Raw genomic sequence first — 15,033 nt, 5'->3', positions numbered from 1 at the left:
TGGTTGTGCCTGATTAAAATCAAAATGATAACACTGATGTGAAGAACACATATTACAATTAAGAAGGCTGGTGTCGAGAAATTAAACCAATCAGATGCTGAAATGAGCCTTTATTTTCATTTCTCTAAGAAATTCAGACCGTTAGTTTGTGCTCATCAAGTGGGAATGAACCTCACTGCAACACCTTGTCAGATCATCAGACCTGCACCCCTGCAGATGGCGATTAATTTTCATCAACCTCATTAATTGGGAAAATGAATTTATAGCCGTAGACAAAATAGCCAATTATTGGCCACAGCAGAATCCAGTCGACAGTAAATTGATTTTTGTATGGGAAGGAAGCCCAGGGAGGGTGGGGATTTTATTCTGTAAGTCTCCAGTCAGACCGGCAAGGAGACAGAGTAAATCTAGTTATTTAGCTATGGAACAAAGTGAATGTGAGTGATAGATGCAAGTCTAGCTTACAATCCACCAAGAGCATGATGCTACTTTACAATCCAGGAGACTCAGTTAACCTAGACGCAGTTACTTTACATATGATATGTGATACTTGGGCTTTATATTTCACTGAAAGTGTCTTATAACAGATTATTATAGCATGTGTTCTGACTTGCTACTGACTTGGTATCCACTTCCAGTGCAGTGGAGGTTCCTCCCTGAGTCCAAACTATGGTTTTGATAGTAGAATTTATTTTCACTAATGATCAGAAAGTTTGTCCTAACCAAGGTCAACATCAGAAATTCAATTAAATGCAGAGAACCTGCGACTTTTTTTGGGCATAACATTTCACCACAGTTTTCCCCAGTGTTGAAAATGGTGTTTAACTAACTCCAAGTTAGTAAACTTGAGCTAACACAAATGGAATTTTAAAATTAAAATGCATGTTATAATTAAGAGTCAAAGTTATGACTTACTTAAAGTTGTTTATTTTTCAGCATCTTCTACTTATTATTGACCATGTCCTAATTAGGCAGCTAGGACAGCAAGTGTCTTTGTTTAGTGGACAGCGTCTGTGTGTTAGGTTAGTGTGTGTGTGTGTGTGCAGCCTTAAGATGACATGTCCTCATGTCAGCTGGATCCTAACATAGGTTTGTTTTAATAGCTTTCTGTTCTGCCATGCCACAGTGTTTGACAGCTGTACTTCTTCCTCTGTGCAGGTGACTAAAATGGTTAAGACGGTGACAACGAGAACAGTGCGTCAGGTGCCACTTGGTCCCGATGGCCTGCCCCTGACTGAGGGCTCGTCCCCACTGGGTAGCTACACCGACTCCATTGATCGGCGCTTCATGAAGAATGGAGGTGATCGCTTTATCACTCCTCAAGCAACCTCCACCCTGACACGGTCCTACAACAACTCCTACAATGATTCATACGTCGAGACACCTGAGAGCCAGTATGTTCGTCACTATGGCCTGCATGATGGCTACGCTGATTTGACAGACAACTACGGCAGCCTGTCACGTGGAGTCAACTTTCGGCCACCTCGCTACCCCTACATGCCCAACAGCTACCGGCCAGAGAACAGCTACACACTGCCTATTCGCAAGGATGACTATGGCCATGTGGCCCAGCCCCAGGTGCCTATGGGCAGCAGCACTGTGGACCTGAACCGCTCACAGCCAGAGCGCTTCCAGGCCGAGCCATATGGCCTGGAGGATGATCGCCGCAGCTTGGGCCCTGAAGAGGAGGAGCCATATGAGTTGGAGCCCGATTACTCTACTGCCAACCGACGCACCCTGCAGGGGGCCAACCGGGGTCGCACCCACCGGGAACCTCTTCGTGATGGGCCTAGGATCAGGTGAGGATAAATGCTAAAAAAATTGAGATTAGAGCCTTATTTCTAAACAGAACCACTTGGTCTGTTATTCTAGCTCAAAGAAAGGATCTTACAAAGATACAGTAGATCTGCATAATTTTTAAACTTCAGTACCTGGTGTTAATACTTAAAAACCTGACAGATTGAGTCTTGTTGTATTTTCTCTACTGGAGCTTCCAGATAATGATTTTGTGAAGGTACACAAGTTCACACACTATACTTGTTTTTCTTTTTATTTTGGACAATGAATTCTTGTTCGTGTGCATGAGCGCAGGCAGTGCTTTGACACAAGAGGAGATCAGGCCTTTTAAAATGTGAGGGAATAAAGGATACTTGTCTTGTTCTCGCCATAAAAAAGACAACGTTACACCGTCTGCAAGTAAACATATGTCTCTTCTCCTTGAGCAACTTGCTTGTGAAAGGAAGCGAAGAAGAAACAAGTCTTTGATTGCTATTTTCCTGCAAATGGATAGTGAACATGTGTTTGTGTCAGAGGTAAAGAGGCGGGAATGATTGGAGACGTGATGAGGGGAGGATGAGAGGATAGAGAGGATGGAGGGAGAGAGGGAGAGGACAGGAGGCTTTTGTGTATTATCTCTTAAAGCCTTTCCTGTTTTGAGCAGCCTTTGTTGAGAGGAGTACAACCCCTAGACTCTAGTGGGCAGAAAAAAAGCCTGTTAGCCTCCAACAATAAGATCCCAAAATGGACTCTTGTCTCCTAATAGCTTCCAATCACTTCATTGTTGTGGAAGGAAGGTGGGGGCTCCTTCAAGTAAACTGAAGCAGGGGTTTGAAGCTGAGTTTGTGGGATGTGTGTTTTAAAGATACATTTTCTACACCACCAACCTGAGGACTGAATGTTTGGGCCTAAAGGCAGAGGCCTAGAGGAACTGAGCTAAGGAGGTTGAGAGACAAGAAAGTGTTTATATTTGTGTTGGAGTGTGTGTGTGTGTGTGTTTGGCAAGTTCAAAGGTTATGCTGAATCCAGGTACTTCTTGACAAGATGTGCCTGTGGGCCTTTTTTTAATTAAGCTTATGTGCACACTTACGTTTGCAACTACTTGTCTTTTAAGAGCAGATGCCTAATCACTTGCTCTGTCTTTACACACTTCTGAATTTACTTTGACACACTCTCTCTCTCTCTCTCTCTCTCTCTTACACACTCACACTCCCATGCACACACACACATACACACACACCAATCCACATCTGAAAATTGAGTCACTCCCCCATCCTCCTAGTGAGAGGTGCTTGCTGTGCCAGGCAATTTGTAGCCTGCCTTACATGTGTCACAACACAGCTCTAACAGCCACATACACTCATTCATTCATACACACACAGACATAAGCAAAGACACACACACACACACACACACACACACACACACACACACACACACACACACACACACACACACACACACACACACAGTGACAGCTGCTCATGTGAAAGCCCAACCACAAACACATTGAATCCACTCTTGACTGACTGCTGCCTAGCTAATTGCTGCAGAAAATATATTCAGTAGCAAGTATTTCCTCCATTCTTTCATTTTTTCCTGCACTCACATGGCCACACATCACATCTAAACACTAAAACATCAGTGTACTGTCTTCATTATTTTTTTTTTTCACCCAGACAAGACAACGGTAATGAATCTGAGAATTAAAGCAGTTTAATTACAGCTTATCACTTCATTCCAAGCCCTCAATTATACGCCAACAAAAATGAAGATGTTTAGCACTAAAATGGCTTCCAACATTGGCGCTTTGCTCTCATTTTGTCATCGTGGTGGAGTCCATCGAGTGATAGCGTGTGGATGGATATAATGATGTGGAAGCATGCCTCACTGTTGGATTTTAGCACATAGTGTACATCAGATGGTAAAGGTGTTGTAGAATGTAATGTCTCAGCTGAGTATTCTAAAATATGTTTAAGTGTAAACTGGGATGAAAAGTTGGATGAAGATGGCAAATTTCTTTAATTTTTGAGAAAATATTATGCATTAAAGATCAAAGAAATACATGTTTGCCTTTTTTTAGACCCATTGGTGTTAATTTTTTTCTTGCTGTACATGTATATGTGTCTTTACTGTTGTTTTACAGTTTAAACGATATTCAGTATAACACTAAAGCTTTGCTCAGAAAACTTAATTAAAGATAAATATATATTATAAACAGTACGCTAGTACTTTGATCAAAGGTAACAGGAATGTAGCTACTGAGGGAGGGACAGACATCTGGTTTCCCCTTATCCATCTTCTTATTCTCTCTAATTCTGTGTGTGCGTGCATGTGTGTGTGTCCAGTGTGATTAATAGCTGCTTTTGAACCCTGCCACACTACAGGGGCATTATTTAAGCCAGTCTCTAATGGCTCATCTCTCCTGCTTCAGTGCACCTGCTCACCTGCATCCACGGGTCACTGCACACACAGACATACATACGCACATTCAAGTCATTCCTTAATTGAGAGGGAGGGGGAATGTCTCGTTCCAATCTTGTGGTGTCTGCGAGGAACGGCCCATGAAAGTGATCTGGCACTAGTGAACAAACCCCAACCTCCTCATCGATCCTGTCAAAAGGCTTATGCTAAGAGCAACATACTCTATTTAATATTATACTTCCTCTCTGTATCTGGTTTCTCAGAAGCATCACCTACATTACAGATGCAACTTCTAAGTTCTCCTACAGTAAGTGTTCTAAGTCTTATTTAACTGAATAAAAACAAACATTGGTGACAGTGAATAGCCTGCTTTGCTGTTTCTTTCCACTCCTTTGTTCTCTCTCGCCCACAAAGACTGTTGTTCATCATAAAGCAATTATTGCCCATAATTCAAAATGAGCGAGCTGCTCAGCTGGGACAATCAGTGAACAGCTCATAAACACAGTGAAGATGTAATGTGCACATATGAGGTGCAAACATCATATCATCGGAGTCTGTAATTCTTCTCAGTTTATCTTTTTTTATGGTCCTGCCAAAGACGACAGTCAGGCAGAACATATGAGTGAGTGTATATCTCACATCTACTGTAACTATCTTTGTCTAGTCTTTGTGACGTAGAACAAAACAAGCACACCCACGCATCTGTAGACAAGCACCCAGATACACAGAAATAGCCTGGACATTTAGCAGCTCCATTAACATGAGGAGAGTGATCTGCTGTAATCATGCTCGGAGCATCGCGTCTGGCGACGGAGAGCCCTTTCACATCCTATGAATACACCCCTCCCTGTACACACAATGGCGCCAATTTAAATGCAAATCCTGACATTCCCATCACTCAGCCTCACGACGCCTGCCTTACCAAAAGCCCCGCTGCATCAGCCTAGATCTAAATGAGCCACGATCTGCACAACTGTACATCTTATCTGTGTCTTGAAGAGTGTGTGTGTGTGTGTGTGTGTGTGTGTGTGTGTGTGTGTGTGTGTGTGCGTGTGTGTGTGTGTGTGAGAGAGAGAGAGAGAAACACTGTGCCACAGATAATGAGAGAGAAAGCCAAAGAAAGAGATACTGTGTGTGTGAAAGAGACTGTGGTTATGTATGTAGGTCTATGCGACAGCGATAATACTGAGATTGTGTGCTGCCCTTTCTTTACGGGGGTTATTCCTACCTCCCATTGGCTTGTCATGTCCAATATGCCGCAGCAATTGAAAGCTGGATGATGGCCTCCGAATATGAGAGTATGTGTTTTGATCTTGGTGTGCACAGGGAAGCATTTAGAACTACCAGCACACTGTTGTGCAGCTCAGTGTTTTTGCCAAACCTCAGAGAAGCAGTCATTCTCAAAATGATGTGCTGTAATCAGGCTTTTGATTTCTTTCACCATACTGTGGTGACAAACTGCCTATAGGAATTTGTGGCTCTCCATCTCTATTTTACAAAGCTGTACAGAGTACGACTTAAAAAAGAAATGTTTGGAAATGTAAGAGTTCACAGCTCTGCTGTGTTCAGTTTCCCATTTTTGGCTGGACGACGTTCTTATTACACCTGTACAGTAAATCACAGCTGTTCATGTCATGTGCACCATGACAGCCACAATGTTTGCCACCACCATCAACGACGTGGTTGAGCGTGGTTCATGCTGCTTCAGCATTTTATAGCAGGGCTGTTCTCGACTGCAGTGGTGCCTCGCTCCATCTCTATTAATCCTTTTTCCATCCATCTAAATAGGGGATTTAGTATCTTGTTACATTGCTTGGGCAGGAGTTTGTCTACCAGTTCATCTTGTATCGATTTCCCTGGCAATAAAATGCACAAAGTTGTGCCATAAAAGCCAGTATGTTACTGTGAGGCTTGTGTAAAAGAAAAATCAACAGTGAAATACAGAGAGAAGGCAAGATGGAATGTAGAGCTCCCCCTCCTTCCCCAGCATCCCTGGGAAGAACTGTAAAAACACATAATTAACATAAAACTCATTAAAATTAGAGCTTGGTCTGGAATTCCCTGCCAACCACCAGTGTTGGCCACCATTTTATTGCACCACCATACATCAAAGATGGTTAGTGGACCAGCTGGATTATGTAATGAGGATAAACAAGTCTCTAGCTGTGGGGTGGGGTTGGGGGAGATGATAAATGCTGTGCAAAAGTACACAACCCTAATTAAATTCCTCTATCCAAGTCATAACTTCTCCTTCCAAACATTCTCTCATCCTTTTGGACAACTCACTGCTATCTGTTCAAAAAAGAAGAATTTTTGATTCAAGTTTCAAAACTATACTTTGCTACTTCTCTGCCAGGTTAAAATGTGACTCTCCTGTCTCCATCCTCAGAGTTAGTGAAAAATTGTTCCCATGATGAAGGAGCCTTAAGTAAAATAAGTACTCTGCACTCCTGCAACAAATGATCTGTCACTGGAATTGAGCGCCTATACTTTTGTCCTTGTTCCTATAGATAATTAATGAGGCTGCCTTTGAAATAAGGAACCCCAGAAAACAGAGTGTAGATTGTACTCTCTCAGAGAAGTACTACTTGGGAAGTAGTAAGTCAATGAAGGAACCCCCACTCAGACCCTCAAGCTGCTACAAACCCACCTTCCCCACCTTCATTGACAACAATCCTTTCTATCACCAAAACAAATACAGCTCAGTACTGTTCGCAACTCTAAAAGTAATAATGCGATGAAGCCTCATACTAACAAATAATGATGATGAAAATGGTCATTAACATGTTATGAAACCGCAGGGTAGCGTTCGGCGCTGTGAGTCAGGGAAGCCCTGGGGGCATCACAGTAGCTCATGATCCTCCCTGGAGGGACAGCACTGCTCTTTTCTTTATTCCCTGGAGGGAGAGACATCAAATCCCTCCTCAACAGTATATAGTGTGTAAAAAAAAAAAAACTTCACAAGACTTAACTTCAAAGATTTGTCTTTGGTTTTGCCGTTGTCTCTGCTTCTTTTTGAAATGTCTGTTTTTTCTTTGTACAATCTTTCCTGTCTCTCAATCAGTCTTTGTGACATGTTTGTTTTTGGCCCTCACTTGAGAGGGTAGAATAATAAGGATGTTGCCTACCCTGTCACTCTTATTGCAGGGAATTGCCACCATAGTCTCTCTGACAGACCTGTGAATCACAGATCACCATGTTTCACTGTCCTGCGCTCCCTCTTTTTTCCCTTTCATCGCCTCCATCTCTCACTCACCCTATCCTCTGCTTTTCTGTTTCCCCTCATTAGTCAGTGGCATTCACCTCAGTTGGCTTCTTTCAAAGTATTTCCCCCAGCAGCCTAATTCTTCTCTCAGACAAATCTGTCTGAGTCACTCTCTATCTCCATTGTCCTCACTGTCCTCTCTTCTCGTTTTCTAGAGGGTATCCAGACGACCCCATTGAGGCAGAGCTGATTGATGAGCGCCACCCATATATCCATGGCATGTATTCAGCGCCACTGGCCCAGCCAGAGAGGGGCAGCATGGCCAGTCTGGACCGCATGGGCGGCCGGCGCTCACCATCCATCGACAGCATCCGCAAGGACCCACGCTGGCGTGACCCAGACCTCCCCGAAGTCATTGCCATGCTGGGCCACCCTATTGACCCAGTCAAGTCCAATGCTGCTGCCTACCTGCAGCACCTGTGCTATGAAAATGATAAAATTAAGAAAGATGTGCGTCAGCTGAAGGGAATTCCTGTTCTGGTGGGGCTTCTGGACCACCCCAAATCTGAAGTCCACCGCAAGGCTTGTGGTGCCCTGCGCAACATCTCCTATGGCAAGGACAATGACAATAAGGTGGCCATCAAGAACTGTGATGGCATCCCTGCCCTCATCCGCCTGTTGAGGAAGACCAATGACATGGAGGTCCGAGAGCTCATCACAGGTAAGAAGAATATGTGTGTATTAAAAGAAGTATTTGAGAAGATTGACAACACTATTGTGTCTATATGCCTAAATATGATGCCACAACTAACTAATAGTTAGCTTAGCTTAGCATAAATTAGTAAGGTTAGTTTTATTTAATAACAAATGTCATTGAGATTAGGATCCCTTTTGCTAGAAAAATATGAAGCTGTGTTGCAGCTCATTCTAGAGAGATGCATAGTAACTAGTATTACCCAGTTCACAGCTGGCATGAGAAACATTTAAAGTCTCTCCTGTGATCTGGTGTCATGGTATGAGCTCTTAACTCAGCTATGGATGTTAAATATCTCAGCAGCTTAGATAATAAGGCCTTACAGATGAAGACGCAGGTACAATATGTTAATACCTTGTAGATGGCAATGATGACCATCTGACCTTTTTGTACAACTCGTAGTGATAACTGTGATAATTGTCTGCAGTAACAAAGCACTTGTCACTGTGGCAGAAAGTTCAGTGGTTAAATAGTGGTAGCAGCAGCAGCATGGGTATATAGGAAATCTCCATAATCAAGTACACAGTATGGTGGAATATACAAAGGGATTTCTAGGAAGGAGAGACAGATTCTGTTTTTTTTAGTTCAATTTCAATTTTTGAACAAGGCAAAATTCTTCCAGTCCACATTCCTAAGAATTGCTAATGCTGGACAATATCAATTCAACCCCATATTAGGATATTATTAGAAGGATTGTGAACGTCACTGGTTCAATCTCTTTTGAAATGCCCACATTTTGTGTTTTTGGACACAAGGTCTGCAGGTGATTAAGGTATCTGCAGTGGTGTCAGTGGACAACATGTCTTTTATGATGTTGAAATATTCCTTTAGAACAAGAACTGTGGATCCTGAAATAATAGCATGAGATTGAAGCAGTCTACTGTAGCATAATCCCTTGAAGTACATGTTTTATTATTAAGTAGTTAATCACTACTAAAAATATGGCAAGTACTCAGCAATAACACAATAAAATATACATTTTTGCATTGTGATCAGTGTGAGAAAATATTCAGCTTACTTACTGTCTTACTGTCACTTTATTTTATAACCAGCTAAGCCTGTTCTACTGAAAAGCTTGAAATCATTTTTATTACTCTTAAGTGTCAACATGCACTCAAACCACTCAAAACAGATCTGTTATGTGGGTGAAATCATTTGAAATAAGTACTATGCATATGTCTGATTGCATTGCTCAAATTGCACCCTGCGATAGGGAAATGATTCTTATATTATGCAAAAACCACCTGCATAGCTCGTCTGTAGCCAAGCCTGTTGGCTGTCTTCTCCATTAACTGTAGGATTCCTCTTTCTGCCTGTCTATAAAAGTAAAGCAAGTATAAATAAGTGCTGCTTTGCCTTTTAAGCTGATATAATTGTACCTTAGTATGCCAGTCCTTTCCAATCCCTGGCTGCATACCTTACCATCTGTTATATATTCTATCCAGAAATATACTGGAGTTGACTGCTATAATCCCAATCTCTGCATAGTAATGCAGCACTGAGTCGTATTGTATTAGCAACCAGAGGCCGTATTCACAAAGTTTCCTAAGCCTAAAGGTTGCTCCTAGTGGCAAAAATTAGAAATGTAACATTTTCTAAGAATTTCCCCTTAAAGTTAAGACTAAGCCCTAGTAAAAATAAAAACTATTCATGAAGCATGGAGTAGGAGTAGGAAGGAGGATGCTTAAGAGTTTTTAAGCAGATGACAAAATGGTGGAAGGACAGAGAAGAAATATTCTTGAAACACTGAATGACAGTGAGATAACACACAGTGTAGATCATGTAGGGATAATGTTTGTGGCCGATCTCATTAGAGATGTGCTTGCATCACCCACTAATGATTTGTGTCTGTTGCATCCTTCCATCAGTGAGTGATTAGACAAAATAATACAGCACTTTTATAGCTTCATGTTGTGGTATACCTCATTTATTCCCACTGGACTTTGAAACCTTACAGCGTCCTCGATGTTGTTGCTGTAATTGACGGCATACACAACCACATCGCACCACCAGGAAATGCAGAAAGTTAGGTCTAACATTACAACTTTAATTTTAAGAGACTGGCAGCAGCAAAGTTCCATTTGTTTTCAGTGTGGATTATATGTTAACCAACTCCAACTCCATCTAGACTGGCCAGCAATCAGAATATTATTATAATATATTCTGTAATGATATACATCACATCAAACTATATTAACACTTAAACCATGTCTTAACATAACAGTAAGTGTACATGGAAGTGAAGAGTCAACAAAGACCTCAATTGTATGGCAATTGCCATGCCTCACACAAAGGCCATATAATTGATACTAACTCAATTTATATGTACATGTACACCACTAATTGCTACATGACCATCCATCATGGTGGCTTACTATGCCTAAAACTGACGCTGTAGTCGACCAGTTAACGAGTTCTCACACTCATAGCGCAAATCGCCCAAGCCACCATTTCGCACAGGTCCATGCAATATACGTATATTTTGATCAACCAATCAAGTCTGAAACAATGTGTCATTCCTAGCAATGAGGTCAACCACACCTCCTCACTGAGATAAAAACTGTCTGGCCTTACCTCAGAGTCGCTCTGAGAGGTTTCCTTGACCACTCTTGAGCTAGGAGTCGCAGCCTTTTGATAATGTTTTTAGGTTAGGTTAGAGACTCTCTGAGAGTTTTTCAAGAATGTTTGTGAATATGTTTTGTTCTCCACGACCCAGCAAATGTCAACTGGAGAATACAGGGAGGTCTGCAGGTCATGAATGTGCTGCGTGTATGCTCAGCTAATCCTCAACATGATTGGCTTGACCTGACACACTTTTGCTGGTATGCGCACTTTGCCATGTGAACATGTATGAAAGATGACAACCACTTTAAAGTGAGATGCTTGACCTTTGTGAAGTCGCTGCCAAGTGTTAAATACAGAACACGCACCACCTCAGGATAAAAATGAAGTTACTTTATATGTCAGAAGGAAAATAGTTTTCACTGTGAGTTGGTTCTTGCTCAGTGTCATGGTGTGAAGTGGTCGCTTTAAAGAGTGCGTATCCATACATGATACTGGTGGGTTCAATTTAAAGTAGCGACTGTGATACAGGTCCTTAAAAAGCGATACCTGTTGAACTGTAGTGTGCATGCGCATGTATGTGTGTTTCCTTTGCTGTGACAGAGATGTCGTGGTGAGCGATGACTGTGCCGCAGCAGAAATGATTGCCTGTACAGAACCGTGTTACTCCCCATCGTAGCTAAAAATAACCCTGCACCACAAGACAAGAAGGACAGGATGGAGGGAGGTTTTTTTTTTATCATTTTTTTTGCCTTCTCTCTCTCTCACTCATTATCCACCCTCCCCTGCTCAATCTAATTTTTCCTCTCCTTCATTCATTATCTACACTCTGACTTTCCTTCCCTCTCTTGCTGTTTTTCTCTCTATCCTCTCTATGTTTCTGTCTCCAGCTTTAGGTTCCAGTGAAAACAGGCCAGTCACAATGCAAGCTCAGCTCACAGCCTCAACCCATGTGGCTAAAACTGGCCGTGTTTTTCTACAATTAAATATAATTGGGGGTTTTAAATATAGGGCCCTTTTCTTAGTCCATATGTTTTAGGAGTTTGCTGCTAGAGTTTGTGCTGTCCCTGTAAAACCACAGAGAGCTCTGTTTTCTGCAGGGGGAAATGGGCGACGTGGAAGGAACCAAGGGGTTTTATTTTCCAACATACAAGACAGACAGACCAGTGGTTGATATTTTTAGAGCTTTGTACCGTTCAGAGTAATTCTTTTTTTCCCTCCTGGTTGGCTCTGGGCTGTTTGTGCCCTGCAGCAATTCCCACTGTGGAAATGTAGATTGTTAAGCGGATTTGTTTCTTGTTTTCCCTGCAGAAAATGTCTGAGGTTTGTGGACTGACAGTTAGGCAGGTGCTTGCTGCACATCTTTGTTGTTTGGGTGAAAAATGTAAAATAGACAAGTGCCAAAGCCAGAAGAGAGATGCTGTCCACACACGTTTGTGTACTGTGCCAAGGCTTTCTGGATATATTTATGAGTATAATATAATATGTACAGCACCATATAGTTGATAGATATAGCTCCTAAAACATCTTGTAGGCCTCAGAGAAATTAATATGACTTAGGTTAGGTGATTCCTTTCAATATTCAGTTTATTAATATTATAATATTGATTAGTGCAGCTTTGCACTGATTTTTCAGTATAAACACTGAGGTCATACAGCAGCAGAGAGAAGGTACTGTACATACATTTTTGAGATTTTAACTCCTTTTTAACGTCTAACTTTGATTGTGCTTACAGTAAATTAGGACAGCCCTATAGATCAAACCAACTCTTTCACTTCACTAGTAACAGACAATACGAGACACTTACCTCAGCTCATTTTGGCTTGACGTGAGGTGTAATTAATAACAGGAACTAGTAATGACTGTATTCCATTAAATGTCCCAGTTACAGGTCTACATGTGGGCTCAATTTAATAGCTCACTGGGCCACTTAGCTATTGTTAGTGTTATTAATTACACTTGTGCTTTTGTTGCTATGACGAGCCAAAAAATCCACTGTAAAAAAAGTCTAGTGTTAGTAAGTCTCAAGGCACAAGCAGAGCTGTGGTCTACGATTTAGGTTTTTCATATTTTAATGTGATGCAGAACTTCTGCTCAGACAAAACAGCCTCAATGTCCTCACTTGACTGATAGCCTAATTTGTAGATTTGGGGCAGCAGACAGAGCTTCACACAACAGAGGACAGCGTTGCAGAGACATTGAAGGACAGTGATTAGTGTCATATACTGTATCTAACCTGGAGTTTACAAAGCATATTAAATTAAAATGTATCACTATTGTAACTAGTGTTGCAGAGTGAGTCCTCCTCTAGAAGAATTATCCAATATTTAACAACAGTTGTCAGTATACTGATTTCAACAGAGGTCCAACATTAACATTATATACGATTATGTAATTATATTATATTATTATTATATAATTATGTACCTATCACGCGTACTGTGACACTGCTAACGCACATGGTCCTTATGGTGATGCAGATATAGTGAAGTCATTTCTGAGAAGGGAAACATGCCTGATGTCCAACACTGTGATATTTGAGATGACCTGGTGAATACATCTTTGGTTTACTTGTTTACGTCTGTGTCCATATGTCTGCATGCTTGGTGCATATTTAGGCCTTTCCACCTCATTTCATTAACTCATTTCTCAGGATTGACCTCTGGCTCCTTCTTTATAGCCCCTCCTCAAAATACACACACACACACACACACACACACACACACACACACACACACACACACACACACACACACACAACTGTACATACACATAGTCTAATTTCTCCAACAGAGTGAGTTCAGTTATTGAGATCTCCTCCCTCTCTTCCTCCTTTCACATCTCAAATGCCCTCTGTCTTTTTTCTAAACTGCACTACCCTGTGTCCTTATCACCGAGGGTGTGATGGATGGCAAAAGGGGTGAGGAAGACAAGGAGAGGAGGGAGGAGCAAGGAGGAGAACGGTAATGGGCAGAACTAAGTTAATAGCCCTGCTCGAAGAGCAACATGCCTGCCAGTGGTCCCTGGAAAATTGAATTAGCCGCAGCCACAGCTCCAGTCCCTGTCCTAGTCCCTATAACCCTTATATCCAAGTATGAGAAGGGGATTCATGGAAAAGGAAAAGGAGTAAACAGAGAAACAGGAGGGAACATTTGGTTTATACTGAACTCACAACGTGTCTCCTTTATTCCCCATCTTGTCGTTTACTTTGACAAATGCACACACGCTGTTTTGATGTTAGCATTGTAGGATTGTGTCAAGCTCTGGCAAAAATATGACAGATCTAAAAGTGTTTGTGGCAATAAATGATTGAAGCTGCAGGTAATAATGTACATCTTCAACTTGCCCTGAAGCTCAATTGGATTTGAGACAACAAATAGCAAAAGCAAATCACAGATTTGAAAACAGTTTAAATATTGAAGCTACAAAAATATCCGATCACCATGTTTTTTTTTTATAAGGCATCCTTATTTCCATTTTCATATTTATGGAAATCAACCTGTTGCTTTTGTATACATTCTCTCTCCTAGGAGATATTTTATAGCTGAATAAATTGTGTTTATAGGAATATATCACAATACATTTTACAACTTGTTTTGTACACTTCTTTCATTACATGCTGCTCTTTAGATGGTTTCCTTCATGACCAAATCAACCAGACTGTTTACCCCTTTAGAACATCTCTCAGCAGATAAACAACATTAATAAACCTTTTTAGATCTTGAAAGCACTTATGGAAGGTTCATGGTAAAGCCTTTGAATTTTATATTATGGCCCTGTAGGGAATCCTGCCATTATCTGATAACAAACTTGTGAGCAAAGTGACAATAAAACTAAGATCATAACTCAGTATTTGAAATTGGGCCTTCTGGGCATTAGCATCCTATGAATTATGATGTTGAGTAAATTCTGTTGCCAGAGGTGTTTTTTCATAGTCATAGTTTTTTTTTTTTATTTTTAGTTTCTTTATTTAGCTTCACTCAACACATAGTCCATGTCATGTCAGCAGTGATCATTAGTCAGTATCGATGTGTAGCTTATAATCATGTAATAGTGGCAAGTTTGGCTTTATGGGTGGAGCTGTTTTCCTTTGTGTCCATCCTGATGCTAAGTTAAGCTAACTGGCTGCTGTCTTCTAAGGAAAGTAATTATATTTCCCAAAATAATAATATAATCTTTTCATTTTGGGCATTCCTTTTGAAAAGGTCAGTGCTATGTGGATTCACTTCCTGTTAGAAATCTGTTTACATTGTGCATTAATGGAGCTTTCTAAGTTTGAGTGTTGTCAGTACAGTAGTTGTATGTTAGTAT

The 15,033-nt window shown here is 41.2% G+C and overlaps 1 protein-coding gene across 6 annotated transcripts in view; it reads left to right on the top strand.

The window, feature by feature from the left end:
• Positions 1-15,033, top strand: part of arvcfb (ARVCF delta catenin family member b) — a 177,504-nt gene that overhangs the window by 115,944 nt on the left and 46,527 nt on the right. For all 6 annotated transcript variants that reach the window (XM_026342936.2, XM_026342934.2, XM_026342938.2 and 3 more), the window contains 2 exons: positions 1,159-1,799; positions 7,621-8,126. In XM_026342936.2, coding sequence (XP_026198721.1) covers positions 1,159-1,799; positions 7,621-8,126 — 1,147 coding nt within the window. The remainder of the gene's footprint in view (positions 1-1,158; positions 1,800-7,620; positions 8,127-15,033) is intronic.

Source organism: Anabas testudineus, chromosome 9 (genome assembly GCF_900324465.2).
Source record: "Anabas testudineus chromosome 9, fAnaTes1.2, whole genome shotgun sequence".
Classification (NCBI taxonomy): domain Eukaryota; kingdom Metazoa; phylum Chordata; class Actinopteri; order Anabantiformes; family Anabantidae; genus Anabas; species Anabas testudineus.
Note: the sequence above shows the minus strand (reverse complement) of the source record. Positions and strands in the feature narration are given on the sequence as shown.